The sequence below is a fragment of the Arachis hypogaea genome, chromosome 7 (assembly GCF_003086295.3).
Source record: "Arachis hypogaea cultivar Tifrunner chromosome 7, arahy.Tifrunner.gnm2.J5K5, whole genome shotgun sequence".
NCBI lineage: Eukaryota > Viridiplantae > Streptophyta > Magnoliopsida > Fabales > Fabaceae > Arachis > Arachis hypogaea.
Genome location: NC_092042.1, coordinates 311,853 through 336,936, shown reverse-complemented (window position 1 = coordinate 336,936; position 25,084 = coordinate 311,853). Strand labels below are relative to the sequence as shown.

General features: G+C 35.6%; 2 protein-coding genes and 1 long non-coding RNA gene across 4 annotated transcripts; 1 reads left to right on the top strand and 2 right to left on the bottom strand.

Moving 5' to 3' along the window:
- Window positions 1–13: 13 nt before the first annotated feature.
- On the bottom strand, window positions 14–4,453 carry LOC112765445 (uncharacterized). Its single transcript, XM_025811344.3, has 12 exons — window positions 4,292–4,453; window positions 4,018–4,216; window positions 3,866–3,948; window positions 3,397–3,472; window positions 3,199–3,266; window positions 2,444–2,528; window positions 1,991–2,112; window positions 1,811–1,894; window positions 1,001–1,147; window positions 811–919; window positions 607–726; window positions 14–347 (listed from the first exon to the last, which is right to left on the bottom strand). Exons 2-12 carry the CDS (start codon window positions 4,109–4,111, stop codon window positions 271–273), a joined length of 1,065 nt encoding a protein of 354 aa, XP_025667129.1. The 5' UTR covers window positions 4,112–4,216; window positions 4,292–4,453; the 3' UTR covers window positions 14–270.
- A 12,871-nt stretch (window positions 4,454–17,324) lies between these two features.
- Window positions 17,325–18,480, top strand: LOC112765448 (uncharacterized). Of its 2 annotated transcripts, none has more exons than XR_011864239.1 (3): window positions 17,325–17,588; window positions 17,683–17,776; window positions 17,922–18,480. It is a non-coding gene; the product is annotated as an uncharacterized lncRNA (long non-coding RNA). The 2 variants fall into 2 exon arrangements; XR_011864240.1 differs by having other exon boundaries at window positions 17,331–17,588; window positions 17,692–17,776.
- A 732-nt stretch (window positions 18,481–19,212) lies between these two features.
- LOC112765442 (UDP-glycosyltransferase 82A1-like) lies at window positions 19,213–22,277 on the bottom strand. The gene is made up of 2 exons (XM_025811340.3): window positions 21,647–22,277; window positions 19,213–20,222 (listed from the first exon to the last, which is right to left on the bottom strand). The coding sequence occupies exons 1-2, from the start codon at window positions 22,119–22,121 to the stop codon at window positions 19,336–19,338; spliced, it is 1,362 nt and encodes a 453-aa protein (XP_025667125.1). The 5' UTR covers window positions 22,122–22,277; the 3' UTR covers window positions 19,213–19,335.
- Window positions 22,278–25,084: the final 2,807 nt, after the last annotated feature.

Here is a 25,084-nt window from a genome sequence, read left to right as displayed (position 1 = left end):
AAATTGACCAAAATTTGAGGAGGATTTAAGATGTGGCATAGCTATGAAAATACTCTGCAGTCTGTTGCGTAATGTCAAGCGGACAAGCAAAAAGCCATTCCGAATGGTAGAAGATAATATGAACTGCTTAACGTCAACGGCACAAACAATTCTACAAAGAGACATTTGTCAAAAAGTTGATTACAATTCTTAATTTCAACCATGCCACCATCTGCCATATCGCATAAATCCAAGGATGTTGCTGGAAAGTGGGAATGATGAGCACATATCTTATCGTGATACACTTGTTTTGGCCTTGGGCTTAGTTATAGTTTCCATAAGACGGTACATCCAGCGGTCCAGCATCCCTGTTAATATACGGAGAGTTTTAGACAGGAATGTTATCAGCATAAAGAATAATTAAAGTGCGGTAGGGATCAGTTTAACTCCATGGACTATGAAAAACAGCTTAAGCAATTTCATGCCTATAATGGCTTCAGTTCTTGCTGAAAATGCTGAACACTTAAATTATCTACATTATCTGTCCATGAGTTCCACCCAATAATCTCATTGAAAAGCAAATAGCAACCTGGCTAAAGGTGTATAGTAAGTAGTAAGGAAAAAAACCTGTTACAGCAAAGGTTCCACCCAACACTGCACAAAGCCGAGTAATGAAATGAAGAAAACTGCGTCGCTCTTCTTTGATTGTCACAGTAATAGGTGATAGATCATACAGAAAGTAGACAGCTGCAGACAACAAGACAAACAGGAATCAAATCACAACCTACCCAAGAAATACGCCAACTTCAAACACAAAGGAATAAAAGCAACCTGGCCAAGTCCTATCGTGGTCTTTCATGGGTGAAAAGTATTCTGTAACTGAGAACTGATTAGTTGGTACAACTTCTTTTGAGATGTATCTATATTCTGTAGGAACAACCTGCATCGCAAAATAGAGAGCTTTTGGAGGTTTACCACAGAAAATACACTAAAACAACAACGATAATCACAATATTCAAACCTTAATATAATATTTAAATGTTCCACTTGTGTCATGCAAAATCCTCGTTGTATCATCAAGTGGGTTGTGAATTCCAGGATATTCGGGGCCAAATGACAAGTCATGAATAATATGACTGACATTCACATTCTTTGCTCCTCCAAAAATCTGCAGAAAACCATCAAAGACTGTTTTAGGCATTTTCAATGGAAATCTCCTATAGAAGCCTCTCAATTGAGGTAATCCTTTCAATGCAACAGGAGACAGATCTAAGCTCTTAATAAAATGTTCAATTATAGGCAACTTCGTCCTTGAGAGAAAATTATAAAATAAGTAGACTCCGTAGTTATGGTGTTGGCTTCTTGAACAACTCTCAATTATCCACCACTAATGCCATCACGAAACTTTTAAATCTCAAGCATTTTATTCTTGCACCTTGATACCTTTCTGCCTTTTCTTTCTTTTTAAATATCTAGATAGGCTATAAGTAAAACAGCGTAGAGACTATTATCAACTCCTTCAATAAACACTTTTTTCCCCTGTTGACAGGATACTAACAACTATGATATAAGTTCTGGGCTTGGAAAATTCACATTTTCATTTACTCATCTACCAAAATTATGGACATAATACACAAGCTATTAAAAGGAACTTGAAGAATTGTGTGTTTTCATGGAAATAAGAACACCTTTAATTCTATTATGGTCTATAGATCCTTGCACCAGTATATTTATTTAAAAAAAAAAAAAAGAAAGACCCTGATGTTTTAATTACAAATTTACATATACATTTTTTAACTGAAATATTATTGAGGGAGGACAAAAGTATTACCATTTGAGCAACATATATATTTAGCCCATGAACTGAAATATGGAAATTTCCTGCAACTCTTTGAACATCTAAAGTGCCATAAACCTACAAGAGAATGAATCCAAAAGTTTAAGAGTCTTCTGGGTTTGACAAATAGAACACCAAAAGTACTTTATATTATGAAAAGATTAGAATTTATACCCTACATCCTTCTCCATCTGTTAATGCTTGCTTCACCTTCTTGATCGTATTTTCCGTGGATTCATCTAAGGTTTGTAAATGAATCTTTTGCTCTGAATCTTCATGATGATCTTTATCATGATCTGCTCACAGTTGTTAGAAGACTGTAAGTGGCAGGAAAATAAATGAAAGAATAAAAATGTAAGACGAAAAGGGAACTGTGAAGTTCGGATTGTGCTATCGCAATGTTTAACACTACCTAGTTAATATGCGAAAAAAGATTTAGAAAACGATTCTTTTATTTGGGTTACTGATTTGTTCAGTCAAAACTTCATGTAAGTTCAACATTATCAAAATCCTAATTAGCCCTCCATTTAAGCCCAAATGAATAAATTGAGTTTAACCCAATGAGATACAATTCATACAATTTTTTTTAGTTCTGGAAATGTGGGCATAATGAAACTAAGATATTACCGTGCTTATGATGAGTATGCTCCTTTTCGACAAGATCCGATATATATTCAGTGCCAATTATATGGCCATAACTGTTCAGGCGAAGCTACAGCAGTTACAAACTTATTAGCGTAACAACTAAATAACAGATAGAAGTTAGAAAAATAAAGAAACCTCAAGAAGGCTAAATAGAATTACTCAAAACAAAATTTCATGGGTAGCAAACAATGCTCATTATGCATATTCAACTCATTCATCTACTATAATAAACAAGAAAAAGAGAAATTATTTAGAGTGACAAATTTATAAAAGGTTCTGAGCGCGTGCAGGTGGGGGTGTTCAAACTTCAAAACAACCATAAAACGAAAAAGAAAGAGCATAACAAACAAATTAGCTTGACATTGCTATCTTATCCCTCTTTAAGTTATTCAAGAAATAATGGACTGAAACCCTGTTCAAAACTGTTTGATCGGTAACCAAGAATGATGATTCAATTATTGTCCCCTTTGGTACCAAAACAAGAAACAGAAGAGACTCCACAAATACTTAACTCAGCATTCCCTTTATACAGGGGTTGTGATGATGATCTCTAGAAATAGTAGATAGGTGAAACTTTGGTTTGTTTCTTTGTTTATAAATGTGTATTTATAGCAACAGAAATTTATGATTGCATCCCAAGTTTTTGATGCACTGCAAAAATCAACAATAAGAAAAATGTATAGTTGTAGAAATTCTAGATACCAAAAGATACTACCGTATGTGTGACAAACACTTACTTTCCATATGTTTGTATCAAGATCAACCTCATGCTTGCCTGACATATCAATGGCATCTACACTCAAAACTGCTCACAGAAACAAGATGAACGTTTAAAAACCTCAATGTTAAAGCAAATTAGAGATTCAAAACAAAGATAGAAAGTAGAGATAAAGTTGTAGTATTATTGTTGAAGCAGATGAAAGGACAGTGCTAACCATCACAGGGTAAAGAAGGAAAAGTCATATTTATGTGAATGGGAAGATTTTCTCCACGTTTCAAGTCAACTGACATCTGAAAAGGGAGAGTATAAGTGAAATTTTTTTTGCATATCCTATGTGAATCTGCATAGTATAGAATACTCATTGAGAACCCAAAAGGTTGGATAACAGATCCCCTTTGTTTATTCCACAATATCAATGGTAGAAAAAGAAAGAAAGAAAATGTAGCAAAGTGTCCTAAAACAAGGGAAGCCTGTTTCATTCTGCAGTTAATGCACCTTTGTGACTGTTTTTCATTCCTTTTCTTTTCAGCTGAATTTATTCTCACAAAGTATATATGGAACAGAACTAAGCAAGTATAGTTTAATAATTATAAATAAATTAAAAAAAGAAACTTGTGAAGCAATCATAATGATAAGAGAGAATTTGGATATGACGACATGTTTGAGAAAGAGAGCAAGGAAACCTGATGGACAGTGTAGGTTGAAAGATAATAACCGAGCTCATGCAGGAATAAGGTGGCCATTATAACTATACCAATCACGGAAACTGCAAAGCAACAAAAAATTGAGCTAATGAAAAAAGGGTGAAATAAGTTGGAAGGGAATAGATAGATACCGAGAGCCCCAGATTGAGTTTTATGCAACAAATGCTCTTCGGCGCGGGGGAAGGCGTCAAGGTTCTTAATCACTTGCTTCAAAGTGACACCCATATCTCTTTCTTATTCTTATGCGATCGATATGAATAAGAATTTGATTATATATTTGTATGCAGTAATTTGGGACTTCCCTTCCCCTTCCCTATCCCCGCCGGTGGCCTGCAAATTAATGAATCATAAAAACGCCCAAACACGACGGAAACAACTCAATTCAAATCAATTCATGAATCAAACCTCTCTCTGTCAGTACTCCACCACAATCTGCCCCCAGCAACCAACACCGGAATTTTGCCTTTATTTTTTTTATTATTTACTCTTCCCTTTCTCCGTCAACGAGTTTCTCCTCCCGTCTCCCGATCTATTTTTTCTTTTTTATTTTCCAAGTCTTCCTTTTCTATTTCTCATTTACTTTTTTTTTCCTGAGGAATCCTGGTCCTGCTAGTTGACTGGCCCAGGCCCAATAAATGACAATTCTTAAAAAAAAAAGTTATTTTTTTGGTGACTGTACAAAAAAAAAAGAGTATTTGAGATTATAATCCGTGCTCCTTCTCTATTAACTAACAAAATACAGTATTTAAGTAGAATGAAGTATTCAGGTCCAAAAAAAAAAAAAAAAGTAGAATGAAGCATTGCAAAATATTTAAGCTTTTCTTGTTTTAGATCTCATTCGTTTCTTTCATTTTTGTAAAGTTTCTACTTACCTCATGATTATTTCTTTAATTATTTGTAATCTAAGTTCTTACATGTAAATTGCTAAAGAGAAAAGCTCTACATCCATGTAATTTTTTTATCTAAACTATCTAAGTAACTTCAATCAGAAGCGCTTCCCCAATCCCCTTACATTTTTGTTATACACGCGCCTCATATAACGTAAATCTTGTTCTCTTCTCGCATTTTCGTTCTTCTTCTTCTTCTCTGTTTGCGTTCTTCTTCTTCTTCAACCTAATAAAATTCGCCGTTCTCCTTTGTTCGCGTTTTTCTTCTCTGCTCAAATTCTTCATGTGAGAATAAAAGAACGGAAGAGAGAAAACAAAGGAGGCAAACAAAGGATGGAAGAGAGAAGTTGGAGAAATTGGTGGAGTTAAAGAGCGTTTATAGGAAACTATTTTATTTATAGAAGTTAGGAAACTATATAAATGAGTGAAATCAAAATGTATTCAATCAAAAAAAAAAAGTAAAATTAAAGGAATTCACATATCCTTAGCAATTATTCATTTTCTTTCCTTTTTTTTCTCTTTAGTAATTATATAGCGAGTGCATTATTGTGAGTAGTGTTCAATTTCATATTACTTTGTAGCTATTAGAAGTCAAAATTCCGCTGCAGACTCAACAATTGGTATCAAGAGCCAACATTATATTATTCATTATTTGAGTGGTAAAATTCAATTTTGAATATAATGGCTTCTACTAGTAGTAATGTCAAAGTAGGCAAATATGAAATCGAGAAGTTCAATGAAAAAAATGATTTTTCCTATTGGAGGATGCAGATGAAAAATCTGCTTATATCACAAAAGTTACACAAGGCACTAGCGGGAAAAGAGAAAAAGCCGGAAGGAATGGAAGATGAGGATTGGGAAGAATTAGATCTTGAGGCACGGGCTGCAATAATCTTATGCCTTGAGAGGGATGTTGCTTTCTTGGTGAACGAAGAAGCAACTGCAGCAGGCGTCTGGTTAAAGTTAGAGAGTAACTTCATGACAAAGACTCTAACTAACAGGATCTACTTAAAATCCAAATTGTATACATGCAAGATGGAGGAAGGCACCTCAATCCGAGAATATATCAATAAGTTTGATAGGATCATATCAAACTTAAAGGATATAGATGTGAAGGTTGATGATGAAGACCAGGCACTCATATTGTTACTTTCATTACCGAAGTCCTATGAAAATCTGGTGCAGACATTGATGCTGGTGGGTGACACTCTGACCATGGATGAGACGAGGGCATCACTTTTAGCAGATGATCTACGTAAGGTTGCTACAAGTGTAATGTCATCTTCAAATGGAAGAGAGTATAATGATCAAGCACAAGGATTGTTCGCGGCTAGAGGAAGGACTAATGAAAGAGGAAAAGGTAATAAGCGTGGAAAGTCTAGGACAAAATCTAGACCTCACGCGGAGAGAACATGCTTTAAATGTGGTGAAGCTGGACATTTCAAAGCAAATTGTCCAAATAAGAAGATAGCTTTCAAGAAACAGAACAACGAAAACCCAAAAGAAAAGCAAGAAGCAAGCTACGTCTCAAATGATGAGGAAGATTGTTACTCTGTGACAGAACAATCTTATGAAATCTTCGATAAGTGGATTCTTGATTCAGGAGCCTCTCACCATATGTGTCCAAATAGGAAGTGGTTTACTACCTATGAAAGCATAAATGGTGGCACAGTTTTAATGGGCAATGATCATGCTTGTAAAACTGTGGGGTTGGGTACTGTAAGAATCAAGATGCATGATGGTGTCGTAAGAACCTTAAAGGATGTGAGACATATTCCAGACTTGCGGAAAAATCTGATCTCCATAGGTTTGTTGGAGAAAAATGGTTGCAAAATAGTTGCGGAAAATGGGGTACTGAAAGTTGTTCGTAGTTCTTTGGTAGTGATGAAAGGATTTCGTCACGGTAATCTTTATTCTCTTTTGGGGACAACGGTTATAGGTGAGTTAGCAGTTGGAATCGGTGGAAGTAGAGATCAAACAGATTGCACGAGAATATGGCACATGCGGCTTGGACATATGTCAGAGAAAAGTCTATCATTGCTTTGTGGACAAGGTTTGCTGAAGAATATGAAGAAACCACAAATGGAATTTTGTGAGCATTGCGTGTATGGAAAGGCACACAGGGTGAAGTTTTCTACAAGCAAGCACAAAAGCAAAGGGTTGTTAGACTACGTGCATACTGATGTTTGGGGCCCGGCTAAAGTTACTTCCAAGGGTGGTTCCAGGTATTTTGTTACTTTTGTTGATGATTATTCCAGGTATGTTTGGATTTACTTTCTCAAATATAAGAATGAGGTATTCGACACTTTTAAGCGGTGGAGAGCAATGGTTGAAAATCGAACGGGTAGGAAGTTAAAAACTCTACGATCTGATAATGGCACAGAGTACACGGATGGGGCTTTCAAGGAGTTCTGTGACCGAGAAGGCATTACAAGACACTGGACAGTTAGAGAAACACCACAACAGAATGGAGTCGCCGAACGACTGAATCGTACGCTACTTGAGAAGGCAAGGTGTATGCGCTCTAATTCCGGGTTAGGCAGAGAATGGTGGGCAGAATCAGTTGCTACAGCTTGCTACATAGTGAATCGATCCCCACATTCTTCTCTAGATGGAAACACACCTTATAAGGTGTGGTCAGGGGAACATGCAGATTACGAGAAACTCAGAGTCTTTGGATGCACAGCCTATTATTATGTCAAAGATAATAAGCTTGATGATAGAGCAAAGAAAGCAATCTTTTTGGGGTATCCAAGAGGGGTTCAAGGCTATCGCCTTTGGAGTGTAAATGATTCTAAGTTTGTAATTAGCAGGGATGTTACCTTTGATGAACGATCTATGGTAGCTTTGTCTAAAGATATGGTGCCAGATGATGGTGATGTTGGAAAAACTTCAAATACTCAAGTGGTGGAGATAGAGTCTAAATACCAACAAATAGACTCTAGTAATGTTCAGGTGGAGCATCCTAATGCTACTCGAGATGACGCAGAGGATGAACTTGATCATGAGGAAATTCAGCGAGAAAATGCACATGCATTACAACAGCAGCAGCAGGATTCTTTGGCATCTACTAGGCCAAAGAGGAATTATAAATTTGTTCAGAAGTTCGGGTCAGACAAGCCTTTGAGACATTATGGGCAGCTAAACTTGGTAGATTATGCACTCTCAGTGGAGGATGATGAGCCGGTCACCTTCAAACATGCTATCAAAGACAAAGATAGAGAAAGTTGGTTGGTCGCTATGGAGGAAGAGATGCAATCTCTTCATAAGAACAAGACATGGGATGTGGTCCCATTGCCCGTGGGAAAGACTGCAATTGGTTGTAAGTGGGTGTATAAAAGAAAAGAAGATCCTACTAAGTCAGATGGTACAAGATTCAAAGCTAGGTTAGTAGCGAAGGGATTTGCACAAAAAGAAGGTGTTGATTACAACGAGATATTTTCTCCTGTGGTGAAACACACTTCCATACGAGTGCTTTTAAGTCTTGTTGCTCATGGTGATCTTGAATTGGAACAACTTGACGTGAAGACTGCATTCTTGCACGGTGACTTAGAGGAAGAAATCTACATGTATCAGCCTGAGGGTTTCAAGGTTGAGGGTAAAGAAAGTCAGGTATGTCGCTTGAGGAAATCGCTATATGGATTGAAACAATCTCCTCGGCAATGGTATAAGCGATTTGACTCCTTTATGTTAAAACAAGGTTTTTCCAGAAGTAATTATGATTGTTGTGTATATATTCGTAAGCTTCCTGGAGGTGATTATATCTATCTTCTATTGTATGTGGATGACATGCTTATTGCCTCTAAGAGCAAGGTAGAGATAGATATGTTAAAGGTTCAACTTGGTAAAGAATTTGAAACAAAAGACTTGGGTGCTGCACGAAAAATATTAGGCATGGAAATTAAAAGGGAGAGATCAAGCCAAAAATTGTTCTTGAGCCAAAGAGGATACATTGAGCGCGTCATTGAAAGATTTGAAATGAAAAATGCTAAATCGGTGGTAACGCCGTTGGCTCCACATTTTAGGCTCTCTGGTAAACAATCTCCCACAACAGCAGAGGATAAGGCTTACATGGAAAATGTACCTTATGCTAGTGCAGTCGGTAGCCTAATGTATGCTATGGTATGTACACGCCCAGATATTTCACAGGCAGTAAGTGTTGTTAGCAGGTTCATGGCAAACCCGGGTAAGGCACACTGGGAAGCAGTCAAGTGGATATTAAGATACTTGAAGGGCACCATTGACACAGGTTTATGCTTTAGTGGAAAATCATGTCAAATCAGCGGCTTTGTTGATTCTGATTATGCTGGTGATCTAGATAGAAGACGTTCTACGACTGGTTATGTATATAAAATACAAGGTGCTCCAGTTAGTTGGCGATCGATGTTACAAGCTACAGTGGCACTATCTACTACAGAAGCTGAGTACATGGCAGTAGCAGAAGGGGTGAAAGAAGCAATGTGGCTAAGAGGTCTTCTAGATGATTTGGGGTTGAAGCAAGATTGCGTGGATCTGAATTGTGATAGTCAAAGTGCAATTCATTTGGCTAAAAATCAGGTTCATCATGCTCGTACCAAGCATATTGATGTTAGATATCACTTCGTGCGTGATGTTATGGAGAAAGGTGACATTTCTCTTGTAAAAGTACACACGGATGAAAATCCCGCTGACATGTTGACTAAAGTGGTGTCAGGAAGCAAGTTCCAACACTGTTTGAAATTGCTCAATATTGTTCCATGTTAGGCAGTTATTGTCTAATGATGCAACCAGATATGAATACTATACTTTGATCGTCCAAAATTTGAGTAGATTTCAAATTGTGAACGAGGTGGAGAATTGTGAGAATAAAAGAACGGAAGAGAGAAAACAAAGGAGGCAAACAAAGGATGGAAGAGAGAAGTTGGAGAAATTGGTGGAGTTAAAGAGCGTTTATAGGAAACTATTTTATTTATAGAAGTTAGGAAACTATATAAATGAGTGAAATCAAAATGTATTCAATCAAAAAAAAAAGTAAAATTAAAGGAATTCACATATCCTTAGCAATTATTCATTTTCTTTCCTTTTTTTCTCTTTAGTAATTATATAGCGAGTGCATTATTGTGAGTAGTGTTCAATTTCATATTACTTTGTAGCTATTAGAAGTCAAAATTCCGCTGCAGACTCAACACTTCATTATTAATCTGCATTGAATTCAACGTAATACGCTCCGTCGTTCTTCTTCTTCTTCGTTTTCTTCTTCGATCTACACTTCTGAATGGAAACAATGAATGATTCAACTTCAAATCAGTTGAATGATGTTATTACGTTGAGACAGTTGGGAAATAATTGCTGCATGCTATCACAATAATCTTAAACACTTAATAAAGTAAAAGGAGGCCACCGAACCGAACAACATTCATTTGGTGAATCAAAATCACAAAGGTCACTGAACCGAACAATGTTCATGTGGTGAATAAATGGTGATCAATTTTCAATCAACAAGAATAGTATTTCTCCTCCTCTTCCTCCTCCTCCTTCTTCTTTTAAATTCGCGCACGTAGGTTCTTCTTCTGCTTCTTCTTCTTCGCGTATGCAGATTCTTCTCCTTCTCCTTCTCCTTCTCCTTCTCCTTCTTCTTCTTCTCCTTCTTCTTTCGTTATAATTATCACCAACAACACCAACATTTTGCTCGGTTAAGTGGAGTTGCTCATTTTGATTTACTTGATTGTTAATGTATTCAGTTGAGTTATTGTGCATGTAGAAATATTTTTCTTACTGATTAAATGTTTATCACGTTTTATTCAGCACATGATTGGTGTTCGGTTCAGTGGTGTTAGTCATTTCGATTCACCTGGTTGTTATGTGTTCAGTTGACTTCTTTTGTATGAAAAAATGTTATTCTTGATGATTGAATGTTTATGACGTTTTATTCAGCACATGAATGTTGCTCGGTTCAGTGGAGTTGCTCATTTTGATTTACTTTATTGTTAGTGTGTTCAATTGAGTCATTGTGCATGTAGAAATATTTTTCTTTGATGATTAAATGTTTATGACGTTTTATTCAGTACATGAATGATGTTCGGTTCAGTGGAGTTGGCCATTTCGGTTCATTTCTGTTCTGCACAATTTAAAACTCTTCCTCCTCACCTTCTACTACTTCTTCACCAAGGAGAGAAAGAGAAAAAGACAAAAAAAAAAAAAATACAGCAACAATAAGAACAAAAGAATGAAAATAAGGAGAAAATACGTGAAGAAGGAGGCGAGAATGAGGAGGAGGATGAAGGCGAATCTCTGTTGCTGTTTTTGTTCGTTTCTGGTTGTTCCTTACCAAATCTTCTCACGATTCTTCTCCAGTAGTAGTTTTCGCAGAGAACGTGACTGAAGTTTGAGTGTTTTTGAGAGAGATTCGAAGAGAATGAGTGGTTTTGTATTGAGGAAGAAGTAACATTTTTACATAATGAGCGCGAAGTAACGAAGGATTTTCAAGCGCGTGTTTTCACTCGTCATTAATGTGCGTGACTCTATTTGGATTTGAGCCAACTTAGTTATATGGTTGCATGGATGTGTAGCCTGCCCGATCTCTAAATTACCAAATACTTTTGAAAAGCTTCTATAATAAATAATATTCTATATATCGGGGTATACTATTTGTTGAATTTATCTCTATTTATTATATTTAATTTATTTATAGAACTCATAAATTATTTCTAAATTAAATTTAAGTTTTTTTTTTTGGGTTATCTAAACTCAGGTATTTTCGTTACTTATAATGACTTGATAAGCTTTCGAAAATTTTATAGGTTTCAGAGAAAGAATATCAAACTCTATAATTAATTCCCTTACTTATTAATAGGAATTTTATCAGCATCCATTAATTGTAATTGTAGGTACTCCTACCACCCAATCTCAAGCCATAAAAATCATCTAATCATCTAAAAAAATTTAATCTTTCACCAAAATTCGTCACTCACGTATTTTCCCAAGTTATATTGTAGCGAAGCGAGTACGGGTCCATCTCTATTCTCCATTTTGCGTGGCCATAGTCTTCGGACATTTGTGGGAATGAATGGATGGTGTTCCTGGCCTCTTCCTTTCATTTTTGCTTTTTATTGCATGTTTCATTATAATCTGAATGTGAGAACCCACCTCTCCTATTATCTATTTGGCTAAAGAATAAAATCTAATTATAATGATTAGTAGTGTTAGAAAGTCAGTACATTTTGTAAGTTATAGTTATCAATTAATTATTATTAATATTTTTAATGATGTGAGATTATATTTAATAATATGAAATTACATACTCTTTTTTTAATAGTTAAATATTGTCTAAATTTTAATAAAAGTGCTCTATAATAATTATAAAAAGTAATACGAGTTATGAGATATATTTAATTACTGTATAAATGTATGTAGAGTATTATAAATAGATTCTATGTCTAACAATACCTTGTGGTTCCATGCTAAGAGGTCCAATTGAAAGAAGCATTTTGGTCACGTTCTGCTTTTACTATCTTCTTCTTGAAAACCGAAAACAAGGGGTGGGACTCAATTTGGATGATGGTTGCAGATCGTTATTATTGAAGGAAATTGATAACTTTATATAACGAAGGAAAGAATTGTTGAATATAGTTTAGCTAGTTACCAATTCTGAATATAAGTAATTCTTTTCTTTATTTCAGTATATACTTTATTTTTAGAGTGTGTTTGGATTCTGTCCTTGAAAGAGAAATACATGCAAAGATAAATTAAATAATGAATTAAATAAGAAGAATAAAGATAGGACAAGATTTTTAAATGGTGGATATTTCAATGAAGATTTTATAATTGTCTTTATGTGAATTTTTTTTTTATCCTTAGACGATGAATTGAAGGATTAGATTTTGATATATTATAAAAAGTGTTATTTTTATTTAAAATGTGGCCAAATAAATAAATCATACTTTTATACAAAACATCTTCATAAAAAAATATTTTTAACATCTTTATTTGAGTAGCTCCTTTTTTAAATTTGTCTCCAATTTTCTTTTGCGGTATTAAAATTAATAGAATAAATTTTCTATCTCTAAAAATAAAATAATTTTGTGTGTATATTTCAATTTCCATAACCAAAAGATTTGTGCAACGAGAAAGGGCATAACTATAAAACTTGTAAAGGAGTTCCAAGCAATCCCAATTGGAAACCAAAGAAAAAAAAAATTCAAAAAGACTGTTGATAACTCACAAGCTCTGGTGCTGTTTTCCCTTTCACAATCAGCTCAATTAGAGGTAAGCAAGCACCAATAATGCTTTAGGATCTTTTTGCACTTTTTAAAATTAGCCAGTGGTGAAAACAATGATGTCATTATACATATTTCTTAAGGACTAATTATCCCATTTGGTTATCTTTCTATATTTTTGTTATATAAGATCAAAACCAATCACAAAGTGAAAAATTTGCTGACCCTAGTGTTGGGGAAGCATCAGGGACTGCACCAGTTGTTGCACCAATTATGGATCAATCATCTGCTCTAGCACAGACTCCGTTTAGGCCTTCATCCCAGCTGCCAAGAGTGGACCAACCAAAATTCAAAGCTGCTGTCCCTAAATTCAGACCCAAACAACCAATTGTCAAGCCCCCAACAAGTGTAAATCCATCATCAAATCCACCATCACACACACAACAAACTCAAAGCAAAAGTACCAGTGGGGGACCATCAAAGGAGACCTTGAAAGCAGCTAGCAGTGGCACTACAAGAATTTTCAAGCATCAGAAGAAGTGAACACAGCTGCATGATTTCTGTTTTTTTTTTTCTTAGTTATTAGCATGAATTGAACAATGCTTTCTAGCTATCATAGCTTGACAAACTTTTTTACATGCCAACTAGAAATTTTCTTATTTTGTGGTAAACTTATACTATTTAGTTATGTTTTGGATTAAGCCAGATACATTGTCGTGTAACATTTTTGTTACAATCTATCTAGAATTACTATCTTATATAATACTTGACTTGCAATATTGTTTAGCTGTTCTAACTTAAAAAAAAAATGGATTCAGTCCACAAATAGACTTTTCATTAAAAAGTCAGCAATGGCAATTTTCATTACAATATCACCATGTACATCAATCATCTTTACCCCTTTAAGATACATACAGCAACAACAACAACAACTACACCAATCACAGTAATATGTCACAAACTCATGTTTTTTTTTTCTTTTCAATAGACAACAGCTTCCTCTCCAAGTCTTCCATTTTTTTCTCCATAGCCTGATTTCGAAACAGCTGTTCTTTAACGTCTATTCCCTCAGCTTCATCCGCAGCACCCAATGCTTGAGGTTCTATGGCCCTAATTTCTTTCAGGTGTTCATCCAGTCAGACAAAATACCGGTAGTACCGTTCTTTAGCCTGAAGAAAATTTTCAGAAAATCACCCATTACAATCTCATCCAACTATTGAAAAAATAGTAACTTACCTTGAAGAATGGACACCCAAAAAACATTCTATTAGGGTTACTAGTTGTTCTTGACTTGTACATAATGGCATAGACGCTGCAGAAGCACTTTGGCGCAACCCGATCTCGCTCATATCCTCCTGGCACAGCGCATGAAGATCCCCCTCCAGGTTTTGTGCATGCAGAACCCCCTTCACTCGTCATAGACGATCGCAGCATCAAAGCCTATGAGTTCGTCCAAGGATTTCGATCAAATAAGGCTCAAGCATGGTAACGACGTCGTTTTGAGTCACAAGGACCAATTTGTCCATTTAAAATTTGTTTCCCATCCACATCAGCAACCAAAACGGCAGCTGAGACTCCACCCTTCCATATCAGCATTCTCCGTTGCTGTTTTCAACCCCAACTCAATGGAGGGATATCATTGTCCCGCGTTTTATAAGGTGAGGGATTTAAATGTATTTTTAAATTTTGAGGGACGAAAATGTCCGCATTTAAAAACGTCAGAACCAATTTGTCTTTTACTCTAAATAATATTCTAGAATTTATCTCTATTTATTATATTTAATTTATTGACAGACCTCATAAATTATTTTTAAATTAAATTTAAGTGTTTTTTTTGTGTGGTTATCTAAGCTCAGGTATTTTCGTTACTTATAATGACTTGATAAGCTTTCGAAAATTTTATAGGTGAGAAAGAATATCAAACTCTATAATTCCCTTACTTATTAATAGCTATTTTATCAGCATCCATTAATTGTAATTGTAGGTACTCCTACCACCCAATCTCAAGCCATAAAAATCATCTAATCATCTAAAAAAATTCATCAGTCACGTATTTTCCCAAGTTATATTGTAGCGAAGCGAGTACGGGTCCATCTCTATTCTCCATTTTGCGTGGCCATAATCTTCGGACATTTGTGGGAATGAATGGATGGTGTTCCTGGCCTCTTCCTTTCATCTTTGCTTTTTATTGCATGTTTCCTAACTCGTTCTTTTTGGTAAATAATCACTTTTGAAGAAAAGAACCTGTCTCATAAGTTTTCATTTCTTCATTGTTTCGGTTTGGATCGGTGCTAAAATAAAATATTCTAAGCAGAGTTTTATTCTTCTCTTCGTTTTGCTGTCCTATAGCTCTCACTCCCCACTTGTGTGTTATCCACGTGACAAAGAAATAAATGCCTCCAATAATACTCATTATTTTTACATGCGAAAAATGTGTTTAAATTCATTCAAACTGAATCATTTTAGCCACGTTGGGCAATGCAAAGCGAAGATGTAAATCCATTGCGTGGTGCTCCAGTTACTCATTAGGAATGAAAATGGTGGTTGGGTCCATGGGTTTTATGAAGAATGCTTATTTGGGACAAATTACTGCACGAATGTGCTTGCTAAGCGTGGCGCCATGGCTAATTCTGCTTCTGTAGAGCTGGTTTCTCCCTTGGAGTTTGCCTCTTATATATGAACGATGCAGCTACCACCTGGGGTTTTAATTTCTTTGCTAGGCCTTAGCCTCTCTTTTTAAAAATTGAACTTAATCTATGTTAATAAACATATTCTTGAATAATAATTAAGCTGTTAGCAAATTTACACCCTATCGTTTTAACTTCAAAATAAACTGGGACAAAATGTCTACAGAATGCTCTGCTCTTACGGTATTTACCACACAATATAACTGTCTCATAATTGCCTAATTGTTGGCCATGTTTTCGTGTCTTGTAAGGGTTAGATCTCGTGCCCCATCTTTGGTGGACTTTTTATTCATATCTTCTTTTTTGTGTGGTTATACTATTTTAGTATTTTCAGTTTATTCGAACTATGTGACTATTCTACTGGAAATCGTGTATTATGTGAAGAAGGGGTTTTTGCTCAAGATTTACCAGAATAGTCTACTTGGAAGGGTATTTGCATTTATCTCCTTTTTTGTAGTGCTAGCTACTGACTTTTTAGTTGTCTATTTTGTATAAATTATGCTACATAATCAATAGTTTTATAATTAGGTGAAAACTCAGGTGCAGTCGACTTTACGTGAAATTGATACTTGAAAGCCGTTAGATGATTTCACTAGTTTGACTAAATTTTCATCTAACGACTCTCAGGTATCAACTTCACGTGAAGTCGACTGCACCTGAGTTTCTACTTTATAATTAACATGTAATAGATATAAGGGGGAAAAAATATAACTGACCAAATTTGTTCTGCATCTCTTTTTTAATATGAAAGAAAATTATTATTAACTACATAATAATATTAAAAAACTATTTGTCCCTTAAATATACTAATTCCATATTTCAAATGAATGAGAAACATATATTTAATAAAAAAAGAATAGGCACGCACTCTGATTTTTATTCTTGTGTCTCACTGCCTCATTGAATTTCAGTAAATTAGGCCAGCTTATTAGGTCAGTACATGATTTCACATATCATATGCTCCATTGAAAACAAATACAAATAAATAAACATATAAAAACCCACGTGGCACATGTCACATGAAAACACCTACACAATCCTCATGTGCCACAAGCAAAAGATGAAAAGAGTGTATGCTTTTGATTGTCATGAGTTTTACGTCATTTATTATTATTATTATTATTATTATTGGATTAGAAATGTGAAGAAAAAGTTGAAAGTAAATATAGGCTTGGTAAGAAGTAGAATATAAAAGTAAAAATTGGATTATTACCCTCGGATCTATCTTGACCTCAATGATATGAAGCGATGGAGCTAAGCAAGTATGTATATTTTTCGGAAAAAAAATATATGAAAAAGGGAGATATTTTAAGGAATTGTATCACGTGGAAAAAAGGCAGAGACACATTACGAAATGCAATAAGAGGGGTAACACAAAGAAAGTAAAACCAACTGGACTATAGCAAGTGGCCTAATTGCCAAATTGGGTAATGTTCAACATCAAAAGAGCAAGCAGGGGTGGCTGCCAACTAATACAAGCCACATGAAAATACACATTCAGTTGCAAAGGCATTAATTGATTTTTGAATAAGCAGGTGCGCAAAGAGATTTGAGATGCGAGGAGCTATAATCGTATTCAAAAGTTTTGGGCATGTGTATCTCATTTCCCACGTGCCCCTTTGCCCCCTTTGCAATCCCAATAACAATGACAATAACCATCTCTTCTATTCTATTCTATTCATTTCTTCCATCTCCTTCTCGATCTCCCCTTCTTATTATATATTATATAAACCTTAGCTTTCACTTGTGTCTCTGTCTCCACTTGAAAGTTTAATGTTGCTTGCTATCTGTATCATTCTTCCTCATACATACATTATATTCTTCATGAGTTCAATGCTGTCATAGCGCCATTTGTCAAACCAATTTAATATATGAAGCGAAATTGCTGCCTGGATCTCCGCCTTCGTTCTTCATCCTCCCATCATCGTTCCATGTGAGCGGACGACCTTTTTTCTTTTTCTTGCCATTCAATAAACAACTTATGGAATTCTTCTTGCACTGACCTGGTCATTTTTATTTTCTGGAAGAATTTGTAGGAATGAGATGTTGGAGCTTCACAATAAACTTGTAGGCATTATTCACGATGGACGCAGCTGCATGTTTGACATAACAGAACTTCAGGTAATAATATAATATTATTCTTTTGTTTTTTGTAGAAGCTCTAGCTAGGCCCAATGTTTCAGAGTGTAGGCCCATATGGAAAAAAGAAAAACTAGAGAGGCCCAGTATTGAAAGTGTGTATGTGTATGCATATGTATGTGCGTAGGCAAGAGTGATAATATGGGTGGCAAGTAGTCAAAAAGTGGAAGAGAGGATTGTTGGCATACAAACACAAGCATTGCTAATGTACGCGTCGCGAGGCCTTTCCGTCAAGAGATCGCTTCAGGAATTCCTGCAAAATAGAAAGAGAAGGTGTCAAAGCACCCACATCTCCGACAACCACAACCACCTCAATTAGTCAACTTCATGCATCAGATGTACCAATATTTTTTATTTGGAATGTGTTTCTTTTTATATTACAACAACCAATTAAGAGCAGTAAGAGTGAGCAACATTTATTTCAATTTCTTGTAAACATATTTTTAATGAACGAAGAAGGCCACCCTACTACGGAGCAGGCAGGGCAGGTGGATTCAGTTACATTGCAACGCGCATAACCATAACCCAACCATTCCTTTCATGCATGGCATCAATACATGTTACGCCCCCTCTAGAAACATTATTTGATCCGCAGAAAACTCACACTCACATACTTATTTTGTTCTTTATTTATATTAAGAAGATATATATTATGTTTCGAGCAATATATATTTGCTAATTAACAACTGTTCATACGGAAGAAAGTAAAACTATTAAGTTGACTGCGTTTGGAAGCTGATGACCAAACTTCTAATTATTATTGTTATGGCGTATCTATGTGTCAATGTAGCGGAACACATGTTGGACTTTTTTCTCTTCAAATTTAAAATTTATATTTCTTTTCCTCTTCGCGAGTTGCTGGCTGCGCCTCCTCGGTTGCTGCTTTCTCACAGTAATATATATGAAGCATATAGTAAACGAGGAGTCAACGACGAGGAAACTAATTTGCAACCATCAATATTTATAAGGAAGCAGAATATCATTTTTTTTTTACATATTTTGTACATTTTTATTTTTAACATTAAAAGTAAATAATGAAAAATAAAATAATCTAAATTATGTACCTTTTATTATATAAGTTTCTATTATCATATTAAATTTATTATTTAAAAATTTTCTGAACGCATGAATATATAATTGGATGACCTTATATAAAAGGAGAAATATTTATTAGTTTTTTTTCTTATGTTTGTTTTGCATTTGAGTTAATATTAACCGTTTTTATTAAAAACATTAATTCTTAGTATTTTTAATAAAAATATTTAGAATATAATAAAAAATTATTTAAAATAGTTTAAATTTATTTTATTTAGTATTTTTTAATTACCATTTACCTTATTGAATTAATTACTTTTTGTCCGCAAGTGGTAAAAGCTTTCTGACTTTGTAGTTTGTAGCATGAAATTAGGCCAAAATAATTGAGCAGAAGTGATATATAATTATATATATAGCTGACATTTTTGATAGTGTTGTAGATAGAAAGGAGGAATGAAGAAGATGGTGAGAAGTTAATAGTAGAGAATGAGAGGCCTGGGAAGCGGCTAGTGTATGGAAATGGAAGGGTGTATTTGTTGGAGAAAGTGGTTCAAGAGGGGAGGCCCAGCGGCAATGATAGCAGCTTGGTGTAGAGAGGCCAAGCGGGCATCCATGTGCTCATCCTGCATCACCCTGCCCACTCCTTCATCCACATCCCTCTCTCCAAACCCATTCAGTCTCACACCCACTCTCCAAACCTGCACGATGTAGGCGCAGTTCAAGAACTGGTCGCCCGCGAGAGGGTAGCAGAGCAGTCTCACTCGGAACTGCAAAGCCTCCAAGGTGGAGTTCCAGCCGCAGTGAGTGAGGTAGCATCCCACAGAGCGGTGCTGCAGGATCTCCGTCTGGGGGGCCCAACACACAACCCGGCCTCTGCCACTGGTCCTCTCCACAAAGCCAGCTGGCAAGCCCTCACGCCACCCTGAAGTGGACCTCAGGACCCAAAGGAATGGCCTCCCTGTAGCCTCCAGTGCGAGTGCGAGGCTCCTCACCCTTGCCTCCCCTATCGGACTCACCCAGCTTCCGAATGACACGTATACAACCGACCTTGCTTCCTGCCTTTCAAGCCACTCCATGCAGCTCCTGTCTTCTTCCCACAAGCTAATCGTCCTCCTATGCCTCCCCGCCGGGCCCCCGCTATTTATTATAATAGCGCTTATCGGAAACACCCTTGGATCTGATGATAAATCTGAATCATCACCAACTCTTCTTTCATCCGCAAACGAGTTCACCAGCAACCACTTCAGCTTCCTTGATCTCTCCATACTTCTCCTCCAGAATTTGAATCTAGCTTTCTTTGCTGCTACTGTTCCAATCAGCCAAGGTAGATCCTCCGTTGAAATTATCGGCGCCTCACTTACAATCCCATTTTTCCCTTCCTCTTTCGGAAGCCCTGCCATGCCAAAAAAAAAACAAATGTTATGGGCCAATATTAGTCAATATTTTAAAATAATACTTTACTTTTATACTACTAAAATTTAGTTTTACTATAATATTTAGTATTTAAAATTAATAAAGAAGTAATTAAAAATAACAAATTGTATTCCTTATGTAACATTATTGTTCATAATATAGTAGTAATACTAATTAATTACACTACTTGTGTAACATGACATATATCGCACATCTCTTGGCTTCAGACACATTAACTTTTACGTAACTCAATTGTTGCATCTGATGAGTCATATCATAGGGAACCCAATAAAACTTCCATACTTGTCGATCAAAATACTACTTTTTCTCTCATAAATCATAATGGATGGAGTGGTATAGGAAATACTCCTACATACTCCTATATCTTTTGTGATTCTTATACGCGTTTTTCTCGTTGAATACGTATTTATTACATTTTTGTTATAAATAATACTACTAGTGTACGAGGAATTCCATTGGAATTTTTAATGGAAGGAGTTGCACAAAAACAATGGGTGTGGCTAAATGGAAACTCGGCGCACAACTTGGTGTAGTAGCATAATCCTCATACCTCATACCGACATGACAAAGGAAGCGGCATTTATTATGGATGTCCATCTCAAAATAAAACGCATTTATATATGCCACATGCTTACTGCCATCTACTAAGGATATATATTCTTGTAGATGATTTTGTCTTAGATGAGAAGAAAAAATTTTGTGCATGCATATCAATTATATTTAGACGGATTTGATTCTTAGACGCACTAATTTTCTCAAAATAAATATATAGAACAAACGAAATAAAACTACAACCATATTAAATATATATTAAAAATTAAGTACTATATCAATTATGATATAAAATATATATTAAAATTAAATTAAATAATATATATTTATACATAAATACATAATAATTAATTTGATAGTTAATTTTTAATATAAAACTAATATGCATGTTTTTTTATTATTTCACTAGTAATTTTTATGTTTGGTATACAAAATTTAGTAATAGGTATGGTAAAATTTATTCCTCTCACTCTTATCGTTATTCGTTAATGATATCTCTAACTTAATTCATTTACAATTCACAATATATCTCATGAGATCCATAATGGTTTGTACGTTTTGTTATCAATTATTGATTATTAGTTACAGGAGTGCCAGCGGCCAGCAATTTTTGTAATTTATAGCCATTAAATAACCATCAATGATGATTTTAATGGTGTAAAATTTGTGTGAGATTTTATCTAATGGCTCACCTTTTTTTTACTGGTTACATGCTGACCAGAATTTGAAAAAGTTGATGGCCCCTAGACTTTTTCTTATTACTTATTAGTGTTAAGTGTGTTAGTAAGTTGTATGTAGAAGTGTTAAGAGAGAAGGATGGATGGGAGCAACCTGTGTGAGAAATGAGGCCAGCTTGGAGCAAGTGAGGAATGGAGGAGATCAAGCGGTAAGCGGCGAACATGGCGGGCCAGAAGCCGGCACAGGGGATCCCGCAGGTGGAGGCTACCTCTATGGCCCAGGAGGCCAACAGGTCAACCACCACACATATCACCTCTCCCTTCACCTTCTCACCCATCACCACCTTCTCCAGCTCACTTGGCATCCACTTCTCCATTGCCCACTCTATCTCGAAGAAATCCGGCGCCGCACCCCCTCCCACCCTCAGCCCATCTTCCACCGCCACCCACCTCACCATCTCCTCATCAGGCCACCTTTTAATGTGCTGCGGGACCACTATCACCGCCTCCAATCCCATCCCCGCAAACGCCGACGCCACCTTCTGCATGGCACTTAGGTGTCCTTGTGCTGGATATGGCACAAGTATTACTATTCTTCTTCCCTTCTTCTCAATCTGCCCCCTCATCATCTTTTTTTCTTTTTCTTTCTCCTTACTCTATACCAACTACTTCTAAGCGCAACGCCCTATTTGTAGAACAATATGCATGTGCCCGCATATATATCACACCCATCCGATTATGCATGTGCCTCTTAACCTTTATTCCATCCATTATTATATTGTTGGAATCATTATTTTCCTCTTTCTAAATATTTCCTACTTCAACTTTTTTTAATTATTAATATACCATAATTTTAATATTTTACATACAATGAAAGAAATATACTATTCATGCGTCACAGTAAGGGTGTTCAAAATCGATCCGGACCGAATTAAATCTAGGGGTGTTCAAAATCGATTCGGACCGAATTAAATCGACAAATCGAACTGAAAAAATCGAAAATCGAATAAATTAAAAACCGAAAAAAAATTGTTTTGCTGTTTTTTTGTGGTTCGATTCGGTTTTTGATTCTTAGCATGAAAACTCTAACCGAACCGGTTCGACTAAAAACTACCAACCCCACCCCCCAAACGAGAGCTAGTGACTAGTGTGCTACTGTTGCGCGATTCCCCTCCGATCCCTAACCCCCAAATCGAAACCTAACCCCCAAATCCCCAATGGAAACCTAACCACGCAACGCACATCGCACTATATCTCGCCCTCTGTGCAGCGCAGTGCGCACCCAGCCACGGAGCCAGCCAGCAGCCACCCACGTCCTTGAGTTCAAGGCCGGCGACACCGACGTTTCTCCCAAGTCCCACCACCTCGAAGCCTTCCTCCGAATCCCACCGCCGAACAGAGCAGAGATTCCCCACCGCCGGTGCACCACGAATGCGAAGACCCAAATCAACACAGCACCTCGCCACCACCGACTGACCCAACAGGCAGCACAGGAGACAGCACCCACGAGGCCACGATCAACGCAGCACCTCGCCACCTTCACCCAGCAGCGTTTCTGAGTTCTGGCCACCCACGATCAACACAGCAGCTCGCCACCTCCGCCCAGCAGCGTTTCTGGGTTCTGGCCACTTTCTGATTATGTGATTATGTGATTCTGAATTGATTTTTAGTTTTCTACACTTATTTTGTTTGTTTTGAAATTTTGTTAATAATGCTGATAAGTTACTATGTTATTTCACTAATTTTTGTTCAATAATCATTGATTCATTGTTGTTATTTGTTGGTATTGTTTACTTTATTGTTGGTATTCTTGTTTGTTGATTCATTGTTGCTCTTACTAAGCACTATTTCGGTTTTTTCTTCTTCCTTCCTTGGATATGTTTCACTTCTATTTCTATTCTGCTGTCTGATTTTGTTGAGCCTCTGCTTTTACTTGGACTTTTTAACACTATTTCTTGTTGCTTTCCATTTGATTCAAATTCGGGACTTTCTTGTTACTTAGGATTCACTGCTGCTATTATTGATTATTGATGAGGTAATTCTGAATTGAATAGATGTCTTTATTAATCAAATCAAAAAATTTTGTAGATGTCTTTATTCTTTATCATGTTGAGTGTTTACTCTTAAAATTTATTTTAATCATATGGTTCTAGATGATGAATTAAGTATGTATGTATGTATGTATCAATGGGTTGATTGGATGGTTGCTGGATTGATGGATCTAATTACAGTCTTGCTCTTATTGTTGCATAGAAGGTTCTGATAACTTATATGATTCAAGATTCACCTTTTTAGTTAGCATGACTTATATGCTCTTAAACTTTGAGTTGATTCATTGATTCGGGTACATGTATCATGGTATGAATTGTTCTCTTTAATTTATTATTAGAATGTATAACTTGGCTATCTTTTAATGGAAATTTATTTTTATTTTCAGTCGTGTTGACTATTGAATTTTTAAACTTCTTTAATTGTTGTATTTGAATTTCTTTTGTGGTTAAATTTCATTAGACCAATATTTTGTTAACTATTTTGTATTTGTGTTTGTTGATTTTAATGTTATGATTTTGTGAAATAGTATGGTAGTATTTTTATTTTTTTTTTGAATTAATTAAAAAAAACGAACAAACCAAACCAAACCAAACCGATTTTAATTGGTTTGGTTTGGTTTAATTCGGATGGTCTCGATAGAAAAAAATTGAACCACATCGAACTGCAATTTAATTAGACAATCGGATCGGATGACTTTTCTCTTAAAAATCGAACCGAACTAAACTACACTACGAACACCCCTATGTAACAGGATACACTACTAGTTAAATATAATAGGAATGAGGTGGCAAAATATTAATTATATTCCGTATATTTTTCTCTGTGTTTCGATGGGTCAATATATAGTCATCCATATATGAACAAGTAGAGACTATACATGAATTCTTCAATATATGTATATCATGAATTATATAGATGATGTGATTAAGAAAGGTAAGATAATCCATATTTATTTTTTATTTATCTTAGATGTTAATCAATCCTATTATATATCTATAATATTTCGTGATTGATACATAAAATGATGTGCAGGCAAGGAGTTAAGACCAATGCCTCGAATTTAATCTTTTCTGATCTTTACCAGTAGATGTACATAGTAAATTTACCAAATTATATAAGTCATAAACTAGTATTTTGAATTCATGAAATTAATATGTTAGGGACTTAGCAGGGTGGCAATTAGCCACCAGCCCGTCACCACCATATTTCTTTTTTGGAGACCTACGTAATCTGATCCATGTGAACAAGAGAATTGGTCTCGTCCCAACCTCAATAAACTTTTTTAAATGTTTTCTTTATGGAAAAGATAAGTAAATAATTAAAATACTAATCAATGTGAATAATAGATATATTGAATGTTTATTTCACTAGGTGTACGGATGATTATTCTAATATTAAGATTTAGGTGGATAATTTAAAGGTGTAATATGTTTTTATTTAATTGGTAATTATTCATATTGTTCAAAAAAGTCATTGATTACTTAGCATAACCCTTTCTTATTGAGTTGATGACAGCGGAACCAGTGTCCAACGTGATTAC